Here is a 16,208-nt window from a genome sequence, read left to right on the forward strand (position 1 = left end):
GCAGTAACCTGAGGGTACTTACCCTCAAGGAAAAATGAAATCAAATGATAAGGTAGTGATGTTATTTCAAAGTGTGTCTCCTGATAAAGGTCTGTCATTGTCTCTTCTCTTGCTTTTTAAAGTCTCTCTGTGTCACTTCTTCCATGTGTGCACGTGCACCCGCATGCTTTACTCTGTCACTTGTATGTTCTTTCTTATGCCTTGTTTCTTCTCAGAATCTGTCATCACATGGGGATTACACTTTTTTTTTTTTTTTTTTTTTTTAAATGGCCACACTTGCGACATACAGAAGTTCCTGGGTTAGGGGTTGAATCAGAGACGCAGCTGCCAGCCTACACCACAGCCACGGCAACACCAGATCTGAGCCACATCTTTGACCTAAGCCACAGCTTGTGGCAATGCCGGATCCTTAACCCACTAAGCGAGGCCAGGGATCAAACCTGCATCCTCATGGAGACTAGTCGGGTTAACCCACTGAGCCACTATGGGAACTCCCGGATTATACATATTTTTGATGGGAATATAAAATGAAAAAATATGTATTTAACATGTTCTCTTGGAAATGGCCAAATGAAGTTACCTTTACTTACACTGATTAATTTTTTCAGGGGTGGGGGATGCTTTGTATGTCCGCACTACTGCACAGATCTTTCCTAGCCACTGAAGTCACTGCCAAGGGCTCAGGAGACCTGGAGAATTCTGGGAAAGATGAGAATCGACAGCTTCCTTGGACGGTACTGTTTGGATAAGAGCTTCCTCGTTTGGGAAAAACATTTATGTGCTTCACGAGGCAGCGTGAGCGCCAGGCTCCACCAGGCTCTGGGGGCAGTGCGAGAGGTCCTGTGTCAAAGGAGAGGGTCTCTGTGTCCTCAGTGAAGTGTAGGGCAGATAATTGGCTATTGGTCATGGTCATGGCAGCCCCTCTTGCATGTGGCAGCTGCATGGTTGGTGGCCTCGTTCTTTCTACCAAGGACAGTGGTACACGAACTGACCAATGTAGGGGTGAATCAGAACCGCGTAAGCCATATCAACACTGCCATTAGGGTGTGTTTTTATCCAATCCCTAAAATGGTATAATCGTTTCCTTTGCTGGGTCAAGAAGTTGTGCACGCCAGTGACAAAGGGAAGACACTCCAACGTCAAGGACAGCAACCAGCCCCAGGTGCCACCCTCTCTGTGCTAAGGCAGGCAGGGAGCCGCCTCTCCTTTGGGAACACTCAGGGTGCTGCATGCTTTAGAGCTGCCACGCTCTGTGCTCTGAGGCAGCCCCCAGAGTTAATATGTCCGTCAGTGCCACCGTTCCAGGGACTTGTGGGAATGCTCAGGTGACAGAACTCTGTAATAGTAACGAGAGGAGGGAGCCTGCCATCCCGTGAGCAGGTTTCAGACACTTGCCTCTGTGTGCCGTGGGGACAGACACATGGATAGATGAATGTGAAGGCATGAAAGCCAATCAAGGACTAATGAAAACAGGAGAGAGCCAGTGAGCTGTCATTTTATTAGTCTTCTGGTGCTTGGTCAAGAAATGGTGGGGTGACAGGACGAATGATTCGTAGTTGGATTCGTTTCCACTGCTCCATGACGGGAACTCCAAAATGAATGTTTACTAATACTTGGCTGGTAGTTATTGGTTTTTATTTATTCATTTATTTAAGCTCAATTTTAAAGTATAGCTGACTTACAATGCTGTGTCAATTTCTGCTGTACAGCAGAGTGACCCAGTCATTCATATATATATATATATATATATATATATATATATATATATAATATAAATATATATATATATATATTTCCATCATGCTCTATCCCAAGAGACTGGATATAGGTGCCTGTGCTATGCATCAGGACCTCATTGCTTATCCATTCTAAATGTAATAGTTTGCATCCACTAACCCCAAATTCCTAGGCCATCCCACTCCCTCCCCCTCCCCCTTGGCAACCACAAGTCTGTTCTCATGTCCATGATCTGTTTCTGTGTTGTAGATAGGTTCATTGGTGCCACATTTTAGATTTGACGTTAGTGATATCATATGGTATTTGTCTCTCGCGGACTAACTTCACTTAATATGAGAATCCTTAGTTGCATCCATGTTTCTGCAAATGGCATTATTTTGTTCTTTTTTATGGCCAAGTAGTAGTCCATTGTGTATATGTACTACATTTTCTTAACCATTCATCTGTTGATGGACATTTAGGTTGTTTCCATGTCTTGGCTACTGTGAATAGTGCTGCTATGAACATAGAGGTGCATATATATTTTTGAAGTATAAGCTTGTCAGGATATATATCTGGGAGTGGGCTTGCTGGATCATATGGTATTTCTATATTTAGGATTATTGGTATTAATTAATTTATTTAGCTTCTTAGGGCTGCGCCTGAGGTATATGGAAGTTCCCAGATTAGGGTTCAAATCGGAGCTTTGGCTGCTGGCCTTCACCACAGCCACAGCAATGTGGGATCCAAGCTGAGTCTGCAACTTACACCACAGCTCACAGGAATGCTGGATCTTTATTTAGCCTGTTAAGCAGGGCCAGGGATTGAACCTGCACCTTCATGGATACCAGTCGAATTCATTACTGCCGAGCCACAGTGGGAACTCGGGTTATTGGCTCTTAAATCAGGGTTTGAAACCACATCATTCTTGCCTCCTCACCGCCTACACGCACACATACACACCTCTCTTTGTTCTCCTAGTTAGTTTTTAATCTAGATGTTGTAACGGCCGTTCTCAGGGAGGAGCAGGTGGACGTGACCACCTCTGGCTCTATCCAGCAGCCCAATGGTCAGAGGTGGATTTCTCCAGGCCTGGACTGTTGGGGTGGAGGACAGGCAGCTTGAGTGCAGTGGGAGCGACCGTAAGGCCAGCCTGAGATGGAGGCAGCAGTGTCTGTCTTCCTTGCTGCAACAGCAGACACTCAATCAGCAGTGGCCACATAGCATGTAACAATTTTTGTTAAGAAAAATTAGCCTCCAGCAAAGGCAATCAGACAAGTCCAGATAGCCAGGAAAAGTCAAGTTCTCATTTGGAAACCTTAGAAAAAGATTGGCTAAAAGCAACAGGAGAAGCTTTTCTCATCAAGTCTTTCTTGACTGCAGTCACAGGGCGTCTTCCTCATGGAAATTTCCAACATCGTCAGATCTCTCTATTCCATTGTGAAACTGAGTTCTAAAATTCCACCGCTGTCTTTCTTTGATAAACTGCTTCGGTCTAATTATTTTTATGTGAAGAGTTGCTGCTGCTTGGAGCTTAATTTTCCTACCACCTAGTCGCTAACCATTATGATGATTTTGACAGACTTTAAAGCAATTCAGTGACTCTGATGTTCCTTGATAGTCCACATCTCTTTTACAGCTGCAGGGGTTTATGCCAAGCCACTTCTTTTCCCGAGAGGTAATCTGTTTCCATTAGTCCTCTCCCTTTGGTGGTATTGCTGCTTTGACTGTAAGCTTCCGTGAAAGTGTCCTTTTCAAAGCCACCAATGACCCCTTGAGCAACCTTGTCCTTCCCCCATCATGAAAGGTGACCTAGTAGCAGCGAGGAGACCCTGGTAAAGAACCAGGATGTATGTATGTTGAGAGTTTTAGCTCCCTCCTTGTAGCCATGGCAACTAATGGACCCCAGCAAAACCTCACCCCATGTGTTACAAATTCCCAAGCCAGACCCGGACAACAAGCCCCGGAACCGTCTTTACAGCCATAAGCACAAAGAATGACAGGGTGTAGATGTCACAGTAACGGCTGCCGAGGCTCTCAGAGCCTCTGCACCAGAAGCTGGCAAGATTCCTCCTCTGCTTAAACATCTGCATCTGCTTCCTTTTAGGTTTGTGGACTTTATATGAGAACAGCAAAGGCTGGACTGGATAGGCACAAATTTCAGCATCATCCTCTCTCTGCAGAATGGCCCTGCAAATGAGCCTCCTTGCAGGGGACACTTGTTTTTGTCTGCAGCTTTTGATAAACTCCTGTCTTTCAGCTCAGGCATCATCACCTAGGGGAGTCTTCTTTCCCCAAGTGAGAAGTAAACATTGTTTTTGTTTGTTTGTTTGTTTGTTTTTTGGTAACAAATTGCCTTGGGGACATTATTTTGTATCCACTTATTTCTCTGTGTGTCTCCTCTCCTAAATCATTAGCTGCCAGAGGTCAAAGCCCAAGTACTATTTATCTTTTGTAATCTCCAGCCCAGGGCGTGGTACACACATTGTGAGTCATCAATAAATAGTTATAAATGGCAGTAAACCAATTTATTTAACCAGTGTGCCTTGATAGCTTAATGTTGTTACTTTTTTAAAAAAACTGAAGTGTAGTTGATTTATAATGTTGTGTTAGTTTCAGGTGTATAGCTATAATATATACATATATATTTCATATTCTTTTCCATTATAAGTTATTACAAGGTATTGAATATAGTTTACTGTGCTCTATATAAATAGGTCCTTGTTGTTTATCTACTTTACATACAGTAGTGTATGTCTGTTAATCTCAAACTTCTAATTTATCCTTCCCTCCTTTCCCGTTTGGTAACCATAAATTTGTCTTCTATGTCTGTCAGTCTGTTTCTGTTCCGTAAGTCCGTTTGTTGATGCCGAAGAGACAAAGCATGAAAGACTGAATCCACGTAAGAACTGCCTCACCCCATCCCATCACCTCAGCGCACATAATCACATGCAGTTGCACTGTGGGCCCTGGAAGAGTACACTTTATGATTACAAGCAGTGACACAATCAAACAGAGAGTGAGGGCTCCCCGGACTGGGTCTGCAGCGAATGGACTGTCTGTAACGAAACTTCAAGAGTTGAAAGTTACCCACTTATATCCATGTGCCCGGGAATATGATGAAGATCCTCTTGATCCCCTTCCTTAATAAAGTGGTTTCCTCATCAACCTGGTTTTGTAATCCATGGCGATTAGAGCCTTAATGAAGGTGAAAAGGCAGGGTTCACTGCACTTCCCCTAACAATTTAGTACAGAAGATTGGCTTTTTCTCCAATCTGTTGCTGGTACAACAGATAGGGGATCACTGGGCTGGTTGCACAGAATCTAATATAAAGGTTTTATGAAAAGAAATCAAGCAGGCTGACTGAGGTCAAGCCTGTAAAGCCTGCAGGACTTGCATACTTGAGGGGAGTGCACATTGCTTCATGCACGCTGGTTTTAATTCGGGTTTAGTTTGCGCTTTGCAGATTCCTGCCCCTTCCTGGCTGAAAGGCATCCCGTAGTCCTCTGACAGAATGACCTGCTTAATTTATCAGAGCAGAAACTTGTTCTTTTGCTTTCTGTAGACAGTATCGGATGCCATATTCGGCTGAGGAGTCTGAGAGTTTGGCAGTGAACACGGTAGTTGAGAAAGGCCTTTGAGGAGGGAGTGGAGTTGATTTAAGCCTTTTAGGTAACCTTATGGGGACGTTTCATGTGTTCTTGATTCGCAGATGGGTGGGACTTAAGGGAGCAGAGATGGAAGTCACGGAGTTTCCTTCATCACTCAGCGGTTAGCAAACCCAACTAGGATCCATGAAAATGCGGGTTCGATCCCTGGCTTTGCTCAGTGGGTTAAGGATCAGGCATTGCCATGAGCTGTGGTGTAGGTCACAGACACGACTCAGATCCAGTGTTGCTGTGGTTGTGAGCAGGCCGGCAGCCGTAGCTCTGATTAGACCTCTAGCCTGGGAACCTCCATATGCCATGGGTGTGGCCCTAAAAAAAAAAAAGAGAGAGAGAGAGATGGAAGTTACTTGCCTCTGGACCATGCCACTGGGTCCCCTTTTCAGGTGTATGGATACATACGTGTCATCAAAAGAGGAGATGCATTACCAGCATTAATCACTTGCCATTTTTAATAACCTTCCCTAATAGATCTTTCTTATGTCTGACCAATATCTTTCATATTGTGACTTTTCTGATGAGGTTATTTTTTCCACAGTGGAAATGAAAGAAATCATTCATCATCCTCTTTTCACACAACAAATATATAGAGGACTCTCCAAGTCACCGTTTGGCATTGTTTCATTTCTTTTCTCGTTTCCAACGCGCTGATCATCTTTGTTACTGTCACCAGCCCTGTCCAGTCCCCTAGATCCACAAACATCCACTGAAGTAGGTCATTTACGAGCACTCACTAGCACAAGTAATGACGTGGTGGCTGCTTGGCTCTGGAGTGTTCTATGGGGTGAATGTCTTTCCAAATTGGATTTGCTTTAAGAAACTAACATCTATTTCAACATCTATCATGTGACAGGCACAGTGCTGATTTGTGTAGCCCATGAGCTATGTTTCCTTCAGCTCATTCCGCTAGAATAAAATTAATTCTACCTGGGGATGGGGAGGAGCCCTTGCAGGCTTCTCAGGGCTGTAGTCCCCAAAGAAGCTGGGGAGGAGGTTGCAGATTTGGGCAGAAACCAATGTGACAAAGAGGCAGCCGATGAAGCCTATGAGCTGTTTCCTACCCCAGTGACTGTTTTAGAAACTTTCTCTGTCACTGTGGAATTACAGAGCATTGGGCTGAAAAAATTGGGAGGTGGTCTGAGCCAGTCCACAGTGTCATGGTGAGGATTTATCACCCAGGCAAGATCCCAGCTCCGCCACTTGCTACTTGAGAGATTTTGGGAAAGTTGTCTGTCCTCTATGAACCTCAGGCTCCTTCTCATAAAGTGGACTGTTAATTAGTACATTGCAGGATTTGCATGAGGATTAAGTGAGATAATACATGCAAAGTGCTTAGGACATGATAGCTATTATTTTGCACAGTTGTCTGTTTGCTACTTAGAGTTTTCTAGGAATGGAGTCACTGTATCTATGGGCTTATTTTCTAGTGTGTTATCATCAATCAAGTGACCGAGATTCCTTCCTTACAGTCAACACTGAAATCAGTCCAGTTTGAGCTGCTTTTGTTGGAGTTGATGTCTTCCTTCCGGTGAGTCAAATATTTGAGTGCCAGACATAATCGAGGGTAATTTTACAGATGCTCTACAGACCTTATTTCATTTAATCTATCCTCTCTCCTCCACCTATGAAACTGTATATTCCAGATGAGAAAACCAAGTCTTCGACCACATAGATAGAGCCTTGGGACCATATAGATAGAGCCCGGATCCCCACCTCATCTTTTTTTCCTTTTTCCCTCTGCGATGCTGCCCCAAAGACAATATTTAGTCCCTCTTTTGTAGACTACAGAATCCTCCTCTCCCGCCCCCAATTTGGCAATCAACTACTGATGAGAGAAAAGAAATAAAACGATCATTTTAGGAACATAAACCATGTGCCCTACGTCAAATACTTTTTGGAATGAACAATAATAATGATAATGTTGGGTTACAGGTGAAAGGTGTGTTTTAAGCATGAGTGGAAAATTAAACCAATGATTAGTAGTGGCAGGTCCAAATTATTTCAGGTTGGGTTAGTTTTGGCCAAGTTAGAAGGATTAATATTTTCCATCTCATCACACCTTTACTTACAGATGAACAGGCTTTAACTCAACATGATCTTGGTAGTAGGAGTGTGCCTCAAGTCCGCCTATGAAATCAACTGAAAATACAGCATAGCCCAATGTGAATAAATGTGCAAATAAAAACTCACATCATACTAGGTGCTTAAAAAAGGGACACATAAAAGTAATAGTAACAAAAATATTTTCCACAAATGGAAAAATGGGTATTTAATATAAAGGACTGTTCAAAATATTATCTTTTTTTGGGGGGCACACCCGCAGCATATGGAGGATCCCAGGCTAGTGGTCAAATCAGAGCTACTGCTGCCGGCCTACACCACAGCCACAGCAATGCAGGATCTGAGCCATGTCTGCGACCTACACCACAGCTCATGGCAACACTGGATCCTTAACCCACTGAGCAAGGCCAGGGATTGAACCCACAACCTCATGGTTCCTAGTTGGATTTGTCTGCTACGCCACAACAGGAACTCTTAAAATATTATCAATGGTTCAAAAATGGGGAGATTTTGGAGTTCCCATCGTGGTGCAGCAGAAATGAATCCAGCTAGGAACCATGAGGTTGTGGGTTTGACCCCTGGCCTCGATCAGCAGGTTAAGTATCCAGCGTTGCTGTGAGCCGTGGTGTAGGTCACAGATGCAGCTCAGATCCTGCGTTGCTGTGGCTGTGGTGTAGGCTAGCAGCCATAGCTCCGATTTAACTCCTAGCCTGGGAACCTGCATAGGCCACTTGTGTGGCCCTAAAAAGACAAAAGACAAAAAAAGGGGGGGGGATTTTTTAAAAATACACATAAAACTTGGGAACTTAGGGGCTGCAAAATCACAGTTGTTATTGGCTTTAGTGAAAAATGAAGTAACATTGAGTAACATCAGATTTTAAATAATGTGTTTGTCCTTAGGCATACAGATATGCCCTTTCCTCCTATATATCTAAAGATATACCTTTTCTTCTTGTTGCCAGAATCTATTATTTTTTCTTAAGAATATTTATTGCATCATTAGAAAGACCTTTGAGAAGTCACAAAAATCCATGCCCTTGCCTTCTGTCCTCAAGCCATCCCTGACAAATAAGCATCTGCATTTTGCAGAGGGTCTCCTCTCTGGTAGTGTGGTACTTGTCTCAGTCTGCACAGACTCACTGCTTTTGGTAATATTCTGTTCTTTCTAATTTCTTTCTATTTCCATCAAAGCCTCAATCTTTCTTCTCCAAACTTAAGGTCCATGGCTAATCTTAGTTCTTTTCTCTTGTTTTTTCTTTTTGTCATAACTCATTAAAAATATTAATTAGTTTATACCAAGGTCTGGTTATATTATAGCAAATTAACATTAACACGTATGGGGGCATAGAGGGACAAAGAATGTGTGTGTGTGTGTGTGTGTGTGTATGTGTGTAAGAACAAAGTATGTGAATATTATATTGTATCCTCAGCTAGTGAACTGTAATGATTTAGAGAGAGATGAATTAGCCTAGAAGTTCTATTGAACTTGACCTACTCTGACCTGCTCTATCCTTTGGCCTCCACTGGAGGAGTGAGCTGAGGCTTCCCCAGATAGATCACCATGTAGACATGAGCCTTGAGTCCTATGGGGTTCACAACAATCAGGTGACAAGGGATCATCTCCCTAGAGATCAGAGGAGGCTGAAGCCCATCTTTTTCTTCTTCATTTTTTTTGTCTTTTCCAGGGCCGCTCCTGAGGCACATGGAGGTTCCCAGGCTAGGGGTCCAATCGGAGCTGTAGCCACCGGCCTGTGCCAGAGCCACAGCAACGTGGGATCCGAGCCACGTCTGCGACCTACGCCACAGCTCACGGCACTGCCGGATCCTTAACCCACTGAGCAAGGCCAGGGATCGAATCCGCAACCTCATGGTTCCTAGTCGGATTCGTTAACCACTGCGCCACAATGGGAACTCCCCCATCTTTTTCTTATCAAATCACAGAAGTTACCTGGACACAACCTTAAGGGGAGAAGCAGTGAGAGAGCAGTCAATCTGAGACATTAAAAAGATTTTCCCAGAAAGAACAAGCCTGCTTGTAGTGGCCTTTTAGTCAGACTGGATTACATTTTTATTAGCTTAGATATTTAATCAAATATCCACTCTTTCACCTTGTTGACCAATGAGTGGGAATTTAGAAGGAAAATCACTGGATCAGTTAAGATCATGGATTAAAAGTTGAATGATCCTCTTGTTTGCAGGGCACTTTCGGAAGTTAAAGGGGGTGTTTAAACAACTTTATAAATGTATACATTTGTGAATAAAATGATTCAATTGAAAAATTATGTTCAAAATAAAATATTTACAAAAGTAAAGATAGAATGAATATCTGCATTCATTAGGGCAAAAGGAAAGAAAAGAAGACTTCCAAACAAAAAACAAACAAACAAAAAATAGAGTTCCCATCATGGCTCAGGGGTTAATGAACCCGAATGGCATCCATGAGGACTGGGTTTGATCCCTGGCTTTGCTCAGTATGCTAAAGATCTGGTGTTGCCGTCAACTGTGGTGTAGGCCAGTGGCTACAGCTCTGATTGGACCCCTAGCCTGGGAACCTCCATATGCCATGGGTGTGGCCCTAAAAAGATGAAAAGACAAAAAAAGAAAAAAGGAGAAAAAGAAAACTTTTTTTATGTTTGTCACTTGAATGTTAAAACATAACATTAACAGAATGACGATTTTTGGTGTAAATTCACGTACTGCTATGAATCTGCTCCTTAGCTCATCTCTGTTTCTAATATGCTGTATCACTGGTATTTGGGGGGGAAATATATGCATATACTTTTTCAACATGGTTTTGTTATTTTCATAATTTACAATCTTATTCAAAATCTCTTTGAATGATTAAATTTAAAATTGTTGATACTTTACTGACTATAAATCAATAGTATTTTTAACTATAAAAATATTTTCTATATGGGTGCTGGTAAATATCAAGCAATTTTGCTAAAGAGATGACACATGTAATATAGTTTAGCCCAAAAACTTTCTCAGGCACTGTTATTTTACCTCCATTTGGCCATCTTTTTTTTGCCAAAAATTTTACAAAACATAGAATTTAAATTGCATATATTGATGGTGTTTTTAGATCTTCCCACAAATTAACTTCTTTTCATTTTGGTACAGAATTCAAATTTGTTGAATAAAACACAGGAGCTCTGCCAAAAGAGTCTTTTCTCAAGTCAAGATATTTCAACAAGAAATTATATAAAAATGAAAATTCAATCTTGAATAACATTTGAACTCTTATTATTTAATTTGTCTAGTTCACTTGCTTTTGTGAGCATAAATTTCAATATTTTTTTAAATAAGCTTTTACTTATTGCCATTTACTAAAAGCTTCAAAAGATGGTTTTGGAGGTGCTTCATTTTTTTGAGTAATTCAATTTAAATTCTTCAACTGATCTTGAATGCAATGCGACTAAAATGTAGAAGACATTATAAAAATGCTTATGATAACTGTAGAAAACTTAGATTAATTTACACAGTAGTTCTCAAAAGGCTGAAATAACTCTACCTCCTATTGATGAAGGGAAGCAAAGACAGAAAATGGATTTGGTCATTCTGAAGTGTTGTTTGTTTGTTTTCATCATCAACCTCATTAAAAAATATTCTCAGGGATTTGCAAACCAAAACCACAATGAGATGCTACTTTATACCCACTAGAAGAACTATATAAGATATCAGATAATAATAAATATTGGTAAGGATGTGGAGAAACTGGACCCCTCAAACACTGCTGGTGGGAGTGTAAAATGGTGCAACCACTTTGGAAAATGGGCAGTTGTTAAAAACGGTTAAAATAGAGTTACTGTATGACCCAGTAATTTCGCTCCTAGCTATATACCCAAGAGATAAGGAAACATACATCCACACCAAGATTTGTTCACAAATGTTGATGATGCATTATTCACATTATTCAAGAGGTGGCAAAAATGTCAGTTTATCCTGATATGTGTGTGTATAGATATATACATTTTGAGAAATAGACAAGACTACCAAAAAAGTAACTATTAAGAAGAAGTCATCGAAAAGTAGGTATTTAAGAAACTGAAAATAGGAGTTCCCATCATGGTTCAGCGGGTTAAGAACCCAACTAGTATCCATGAAGATGTAGGTTCAATCCCTGGCCTTGCTCAGTGGGTTAAAGGATCCAGCATTGCTGTGAGCTGTGGCTGTGGCCTGGAGCTGCAGCTCCAATTCAACCCCAGCCCGGGAACTTTCATATACTGCAGGTGCAGCCTTAAAAAGAAGGAAAGAAAAGAAACTGAAAATATCAAGAATCCTTTGTGGATGGGACCCAACTATGTGGCTTTCTGACAACGAAGGCTGATGCTTCCATATTAGAAAAATAGATTTTTATGCACATACCAACACTTCCTGTTTGCTAAACTAGGACGATAGTTTAAGAGGTAAATGGAAGTGCAAACGGAGGACAAGGTTATAGAGTCTGAAAGTTTTTTTTTTTTTAATTATACTTTAAAAAACGAAGTTGTTTTTTTTTTAAAGATGATTTAACAAAATACTTGAAGACAGCTCAGTAGGAAGGACCTTCAGCTTTTAATTGCAGAAACGTAGTTATGTCATACTGTTAAGTAAAGCAACTGTGCATATTCCAGAAGTCACTGTAATGAGAAAGATGTGAGAAGAGAAGATGCTGAGTGAAGGGGTTACATCAGCAGAAATAAGGAGATGAATTTCAATGAAACATGGGAAGTAACAGAAGCAGCGCGGATGGGTTTCAGAGGTATTATAAACAGAGGATTGGGAAGGAAACATCCACGAAATCTGTAGTCATGACAGTGAGAACACCATATAAGGGTCTTTGGCAGGACAGTGGCCTTGGAAGAGACAAGGACAGAAGGAGGGCTGAGGGTAGGGGTCACAGCTCGCCGGGTGACCTGCAGGATAACTGAGTTAAATTCTATATCTTCTGGTTATTAAAGTCTTAAAATGTAGACCAAAAAATTGGCACAACTGGTATGGCCATTGTGCATCAGCAGGTTTAGAACCTGACTAGTATCCATGAGGATGTGGGCTCCGTCCCTGGCCTTGATCCGTGGCTTAAGGATCTGATGTTGCAATAAGCTGTGGGTGTAGGTCGCAGATGTGACTCAGATGTGGCGTTGCTGTGGTTGTAGAGTAAGCTGGCAGCTGCAGCTCCAATTCGACCCCTAACCTGGAAACTTGTATAAGTGGATGGTGTGGCCCCAAAAGGAAAAAAAAAAAAGGGCACAATTAAGAACTGGCATCAGAAGAGGCAGTTATGCAGAGCACGGCCCTGTTGGCCCCTTCTCAGAGCTGGAGGTTTTCCTATAAAAGACCCCTCAGGGAGCGCCCAGAGCCAGGACCCTCCCTGTTTGTAGTCCTTTCAAACCTATTTTGGGTGCCAACTTCCAAGGCACAGCCAAGCAGCTTCTTGGAAAAAATTATGTTACTTGTAACTGAGTATCTCTGTGGTTGGTCACTGTAGCCACTGAAACCCGGACAGGGACTCACAGACTTGGAGGACGGGCAAAGCTGTTCTTTATTTCAAGCCTCCTCTTAACATACACATACAGGTCTGTTTCCCACTTGGGAAGGATTCACAGCCAGCTGCAACTTTTCTGTTGCTACAGGAAACTTTCCGTCACCAGTGATGTTTCCAGCAGAGAACCCAATGCTCATGACTCGGTGCTTCACTCAGATGCTGCAAACCTGACTGACTCCTAAAGCCACAAAGGCCATTTCCGGTGCATACTCCAGCTACCATTTATAGTCCAGTTTGTTTTTTTTTGTTTGTTTGTTTTTTTTTGGTCTTTTTGCCATTTCTTGGGAGGCAAGAAAATGGAGGTTCCCAGGCTAGGGGTCGAATCAGAGCTGTAGCCACCGGCCTATGCCAGAGCCACAGCAACTCGGGATCCGAGCCGCGTCTGTGACCTACACCACAGCTCATGGTAACGCTGGATCCTTAACCCACTGAGCAAGGGCAGGGATCGAACCCGAAACCTCATGGTTCCTAGTCAGATTTGTTAACCACTGCACCACGACGGGAACTCCTTATAGCCCAGGATTTTTTTTTTTAATTCTGTTTTATTTACTGTGCAGTTGATTTACACTGTTGCGCCAGTTTCTGCTGTACAGCAAAGTGACTCAGGCACACACACATACACATTCCCATTCTCATAGTCTCTTTCATCAGCGGCTGTCCCAAGAGACTGGATTGAGTTCCCTGTGCTGCAAGGAGGACCAGGTTTCACTAGAGTCACCAAATAATGAACTAGACTGCAGGCATTTTGTTTCTGACCCAGCTTCGGTGCATGCTGCCTTGTCTCTGACACAGGCACTGTATCATTGTGTTTAGCTCAGAGAAATGAAAAGACCTGGGAAGATGAGGCGCAATTCTCATATTTATTCTGAAGCTGCTTCCTGGTCTCTCACTGTTCCTGCTATGTGGTTTTGAGACTTTTCTAATAAGAATTTATTTTATAGCAGTAATGTCTTAAGGAAGCATCGCTTAGGCCTTAAAGAACTCAAAGATGGGGGCCGTTTCTTTGTGATTTACTTGTTCTGCAATATGAATTCATGAGAGAAAAGCTGGGGTAGAGGCTTGCCATCAGCTGAGTTCACGCAGAGAGGCCCTTCAAAGACTGTGGGGAGGCTTTTTGCAGCCCCCCACCGATAATGAAGGCTTTTAGGAGAGACCGGTTATTTCCCAGGTAGCTGGCAAGTGAACTCTGCCTGCATTACTAAGGACAAGCTAGCCTACAGGATCAGTGATCTGAAGAATCTGAGCTTTCAGAGGGCATGACCCGCTGTGCCAAGCCCGCAGGCCACAGTCAGGCTGCTCACGGCACACGGAGTAGCTGTAAGGATGGCCTGCTGGCTCTGCCCAGTGAACCTGATGGCTCCCTGACATGCTGCCGATGCCCAAGAGGAGGTGCTTGGGGCCGGGCTGCTGCCTGCTCCAAATAACTTTGTGAACCTTAAGAGCTGCTCAGTCAGGCAGATGACACCCTGACGGCAAGCTTTATGGATAGTCACTCTTGTTCTCTTGATGGTGCAGCAAGTTTAACATCTCTTCCACCTTTCGGAAGGCTCAGGAAGCGGAAGAAGGGAAGTGTGGGGACCAATACGAGATGCTCGAGGAGAAGGCAGACCCTGCTCAAGAGCGGAGTCCACAGTCCCAGAGGCTGCCTTGTCCAGGTCAGAGTTTTCCGATATTTTTATCTCTTCTTGCCAAGTAATAGCTAAGCAAAATGTCCCGCTGGTTCCACTCAGTCATTGGTCCTGATTTGGAGAAATGATATGGCTCAATTGCCGCAGATGGCAGTTTGGCCTGGAAAACACAGGGAGCTGTCACCAGAAGAGGCTGGAGGGTCTGGAAGCAAGCTCAGGTTTATTTGAGAGTCCCAGCCCCTCCTCATCCTGGGAATATGAGGACCCTCCCCTCCCCCACCCCAGGATGTGAGGACTTCCCAAATTGTGTGTGGGCAAGTGTCATTCAAGGTGGTCAATTTCAAGAGACTTGTTCCAACGTTTATGTGTCCTGAGACGGTACCTGTGGCCATTCTGGTTTCTGGCTCTCTCTTCTTCTACAATTATCTTCTTTCCGATTCACTGAAAGGTGTTTATCTCAGCCTCCAGGATAAGCGTTTATCTTACTGCACTCCCCAGGGAGTAAAAACCTCCAGGGTGCCAAACAAAATGGCAGGTTTTTTTTTTCTTTTCCCCTTCTTCTGCTGCATCTGTGGCATATCGAAGTTCTAGCCTAGGGGTCAAATGCGAGTGCAGCTGCTGACCTACACCACAGCCACAGCAATGTCAGATCTTTAAACCCACTGAGCAAGGCCAGGGAATGAACCCACATCCTCATGGACACTGTTTTGGGTCCTTAACCCGATGAGCCACATGGGAACTCCAAAATGGCAGTTTTGATTTCTTGTGATGGATGATAAAGTAATAGCTACTAATGACAAGGTAGGTAGTTCCAAAAGGGGAACCTGGAGTTCCCATTGTGGCTCAGTGTAATGAACTTGACTAGTATCCATGAGGATGTGGGTTCGATCCTTGGCCTGGCTCAGGGGTTAAAGAGCTGGCACTGCCGTGAACTGTCGTGTAGGTTGCAGATGCAGCTCTGCCTTGATGTGGCTGTGCTATACTCCTGCAGCTGCAAGTCTGATTTGATCCCTAGCCTAGGAACTCGTATGCCTTGGGTTCGGCCCTAACAAAAAAGAAAAAAAAAAAAAAAAGAGAGAGAGAGAGAGAGAGAGAACCTAACCAATCTATCAGTTGTAGTACTTTACTTTAAAAATAATTTCTTTCTTTCTTTTTTTTTTTTTTGTCTTTTTGCCATTTCTTGGGCCGCTCCCGCGGCATATGGAGGTTCCCAGGCTAGGAGTCTAATTGGAGCTGTAGCCACCGGCCTACGCCAGAGCCACAGCAGCACGGGATCCGAGCCGCGTCTGCAACCTACACCACAGCTCTCAGCAATGCCGGATCGTTAACCCACTGAGCAAGGCCAGGGATCGAACCCTCAACCTCATGGTTCTTAGTCGGATTTGTTAACCAGTGCGCCACGACGGAACTCCTAAAAATAATTTTTGATAATGGATCACTATATACTTTCTGACATAAACATCAGTCACTTTTATCTACAGTTTCACTCCTTGCCATTTGTCCTACCTCCTTTCTGCCTTTATTTTTTTCTCTTTTGTATTTCATCACTATTTACCATACTGTACTATATATTTCACTTAAAAAATCTTGATGTCTGATTCCTTCATTAC

The 16,208-nt window shown here is 43.0% G+C and overlaps 1 protein-coding gene and 1 long non-coding RNA gene across 4 annotated transcripts in view; one reads left to right on the plus strand and one right to left on the minus strand.

Annotated features, from left to right (window-relative positions):
* Positions 1-16,208, minus strand: part of NKAIN3 (sodium/potassium transporting ATPase interacting 3) — a 571,670-nt gene that overhangs the window by 8,778 nt on the left and 546,684 nt on the right. For 2 of the 3 annotated variants that reach the window (XM_021089313.2, XM_085022309.1), the window contains exon 6: positions 7,452-7,521. The exons of the other annotated variant lie outside the window; for it this stretch is intronic. In XM_021089313.2, coding sequence (XP_020944972.1) covers positions 7,452-7,521 — 70 coding nt within the window. The remainder of the gene's footprint in view (positions 1-7,451; positions 7,522-16,208) is intronic. 3 annotated transcript variants of the gene reach the window in all.
* LOC146403871 (uncharacterized) lies at positions 2,036-4,884 on the plus strand. The gene is made up of 2 exons (XR_014843763.1): positions 2,036-4,014; positions 4,553-4,884. It is a non-coding gene; the product is annotated as an uncharacterized LOC146403871 (long non-coding RNA).

The sequence above is a fragment of the Sus scrofa genome, chromosome 4 (genome assembly GCF_054392235.1).
Source record: "Sus scrofa isolate SSC_HxYL_T2T_F1_AM1 chromosome 4, Sscrofa_HxYL_maternal_Yorkshire_Landrace_v2.0, whole genome shotgun sequence".
NCBI lineage: Eukaryota > Metazoa > Chordata > Mammalia > Artiodactyla > Suidae > Sus > Sus scrofa.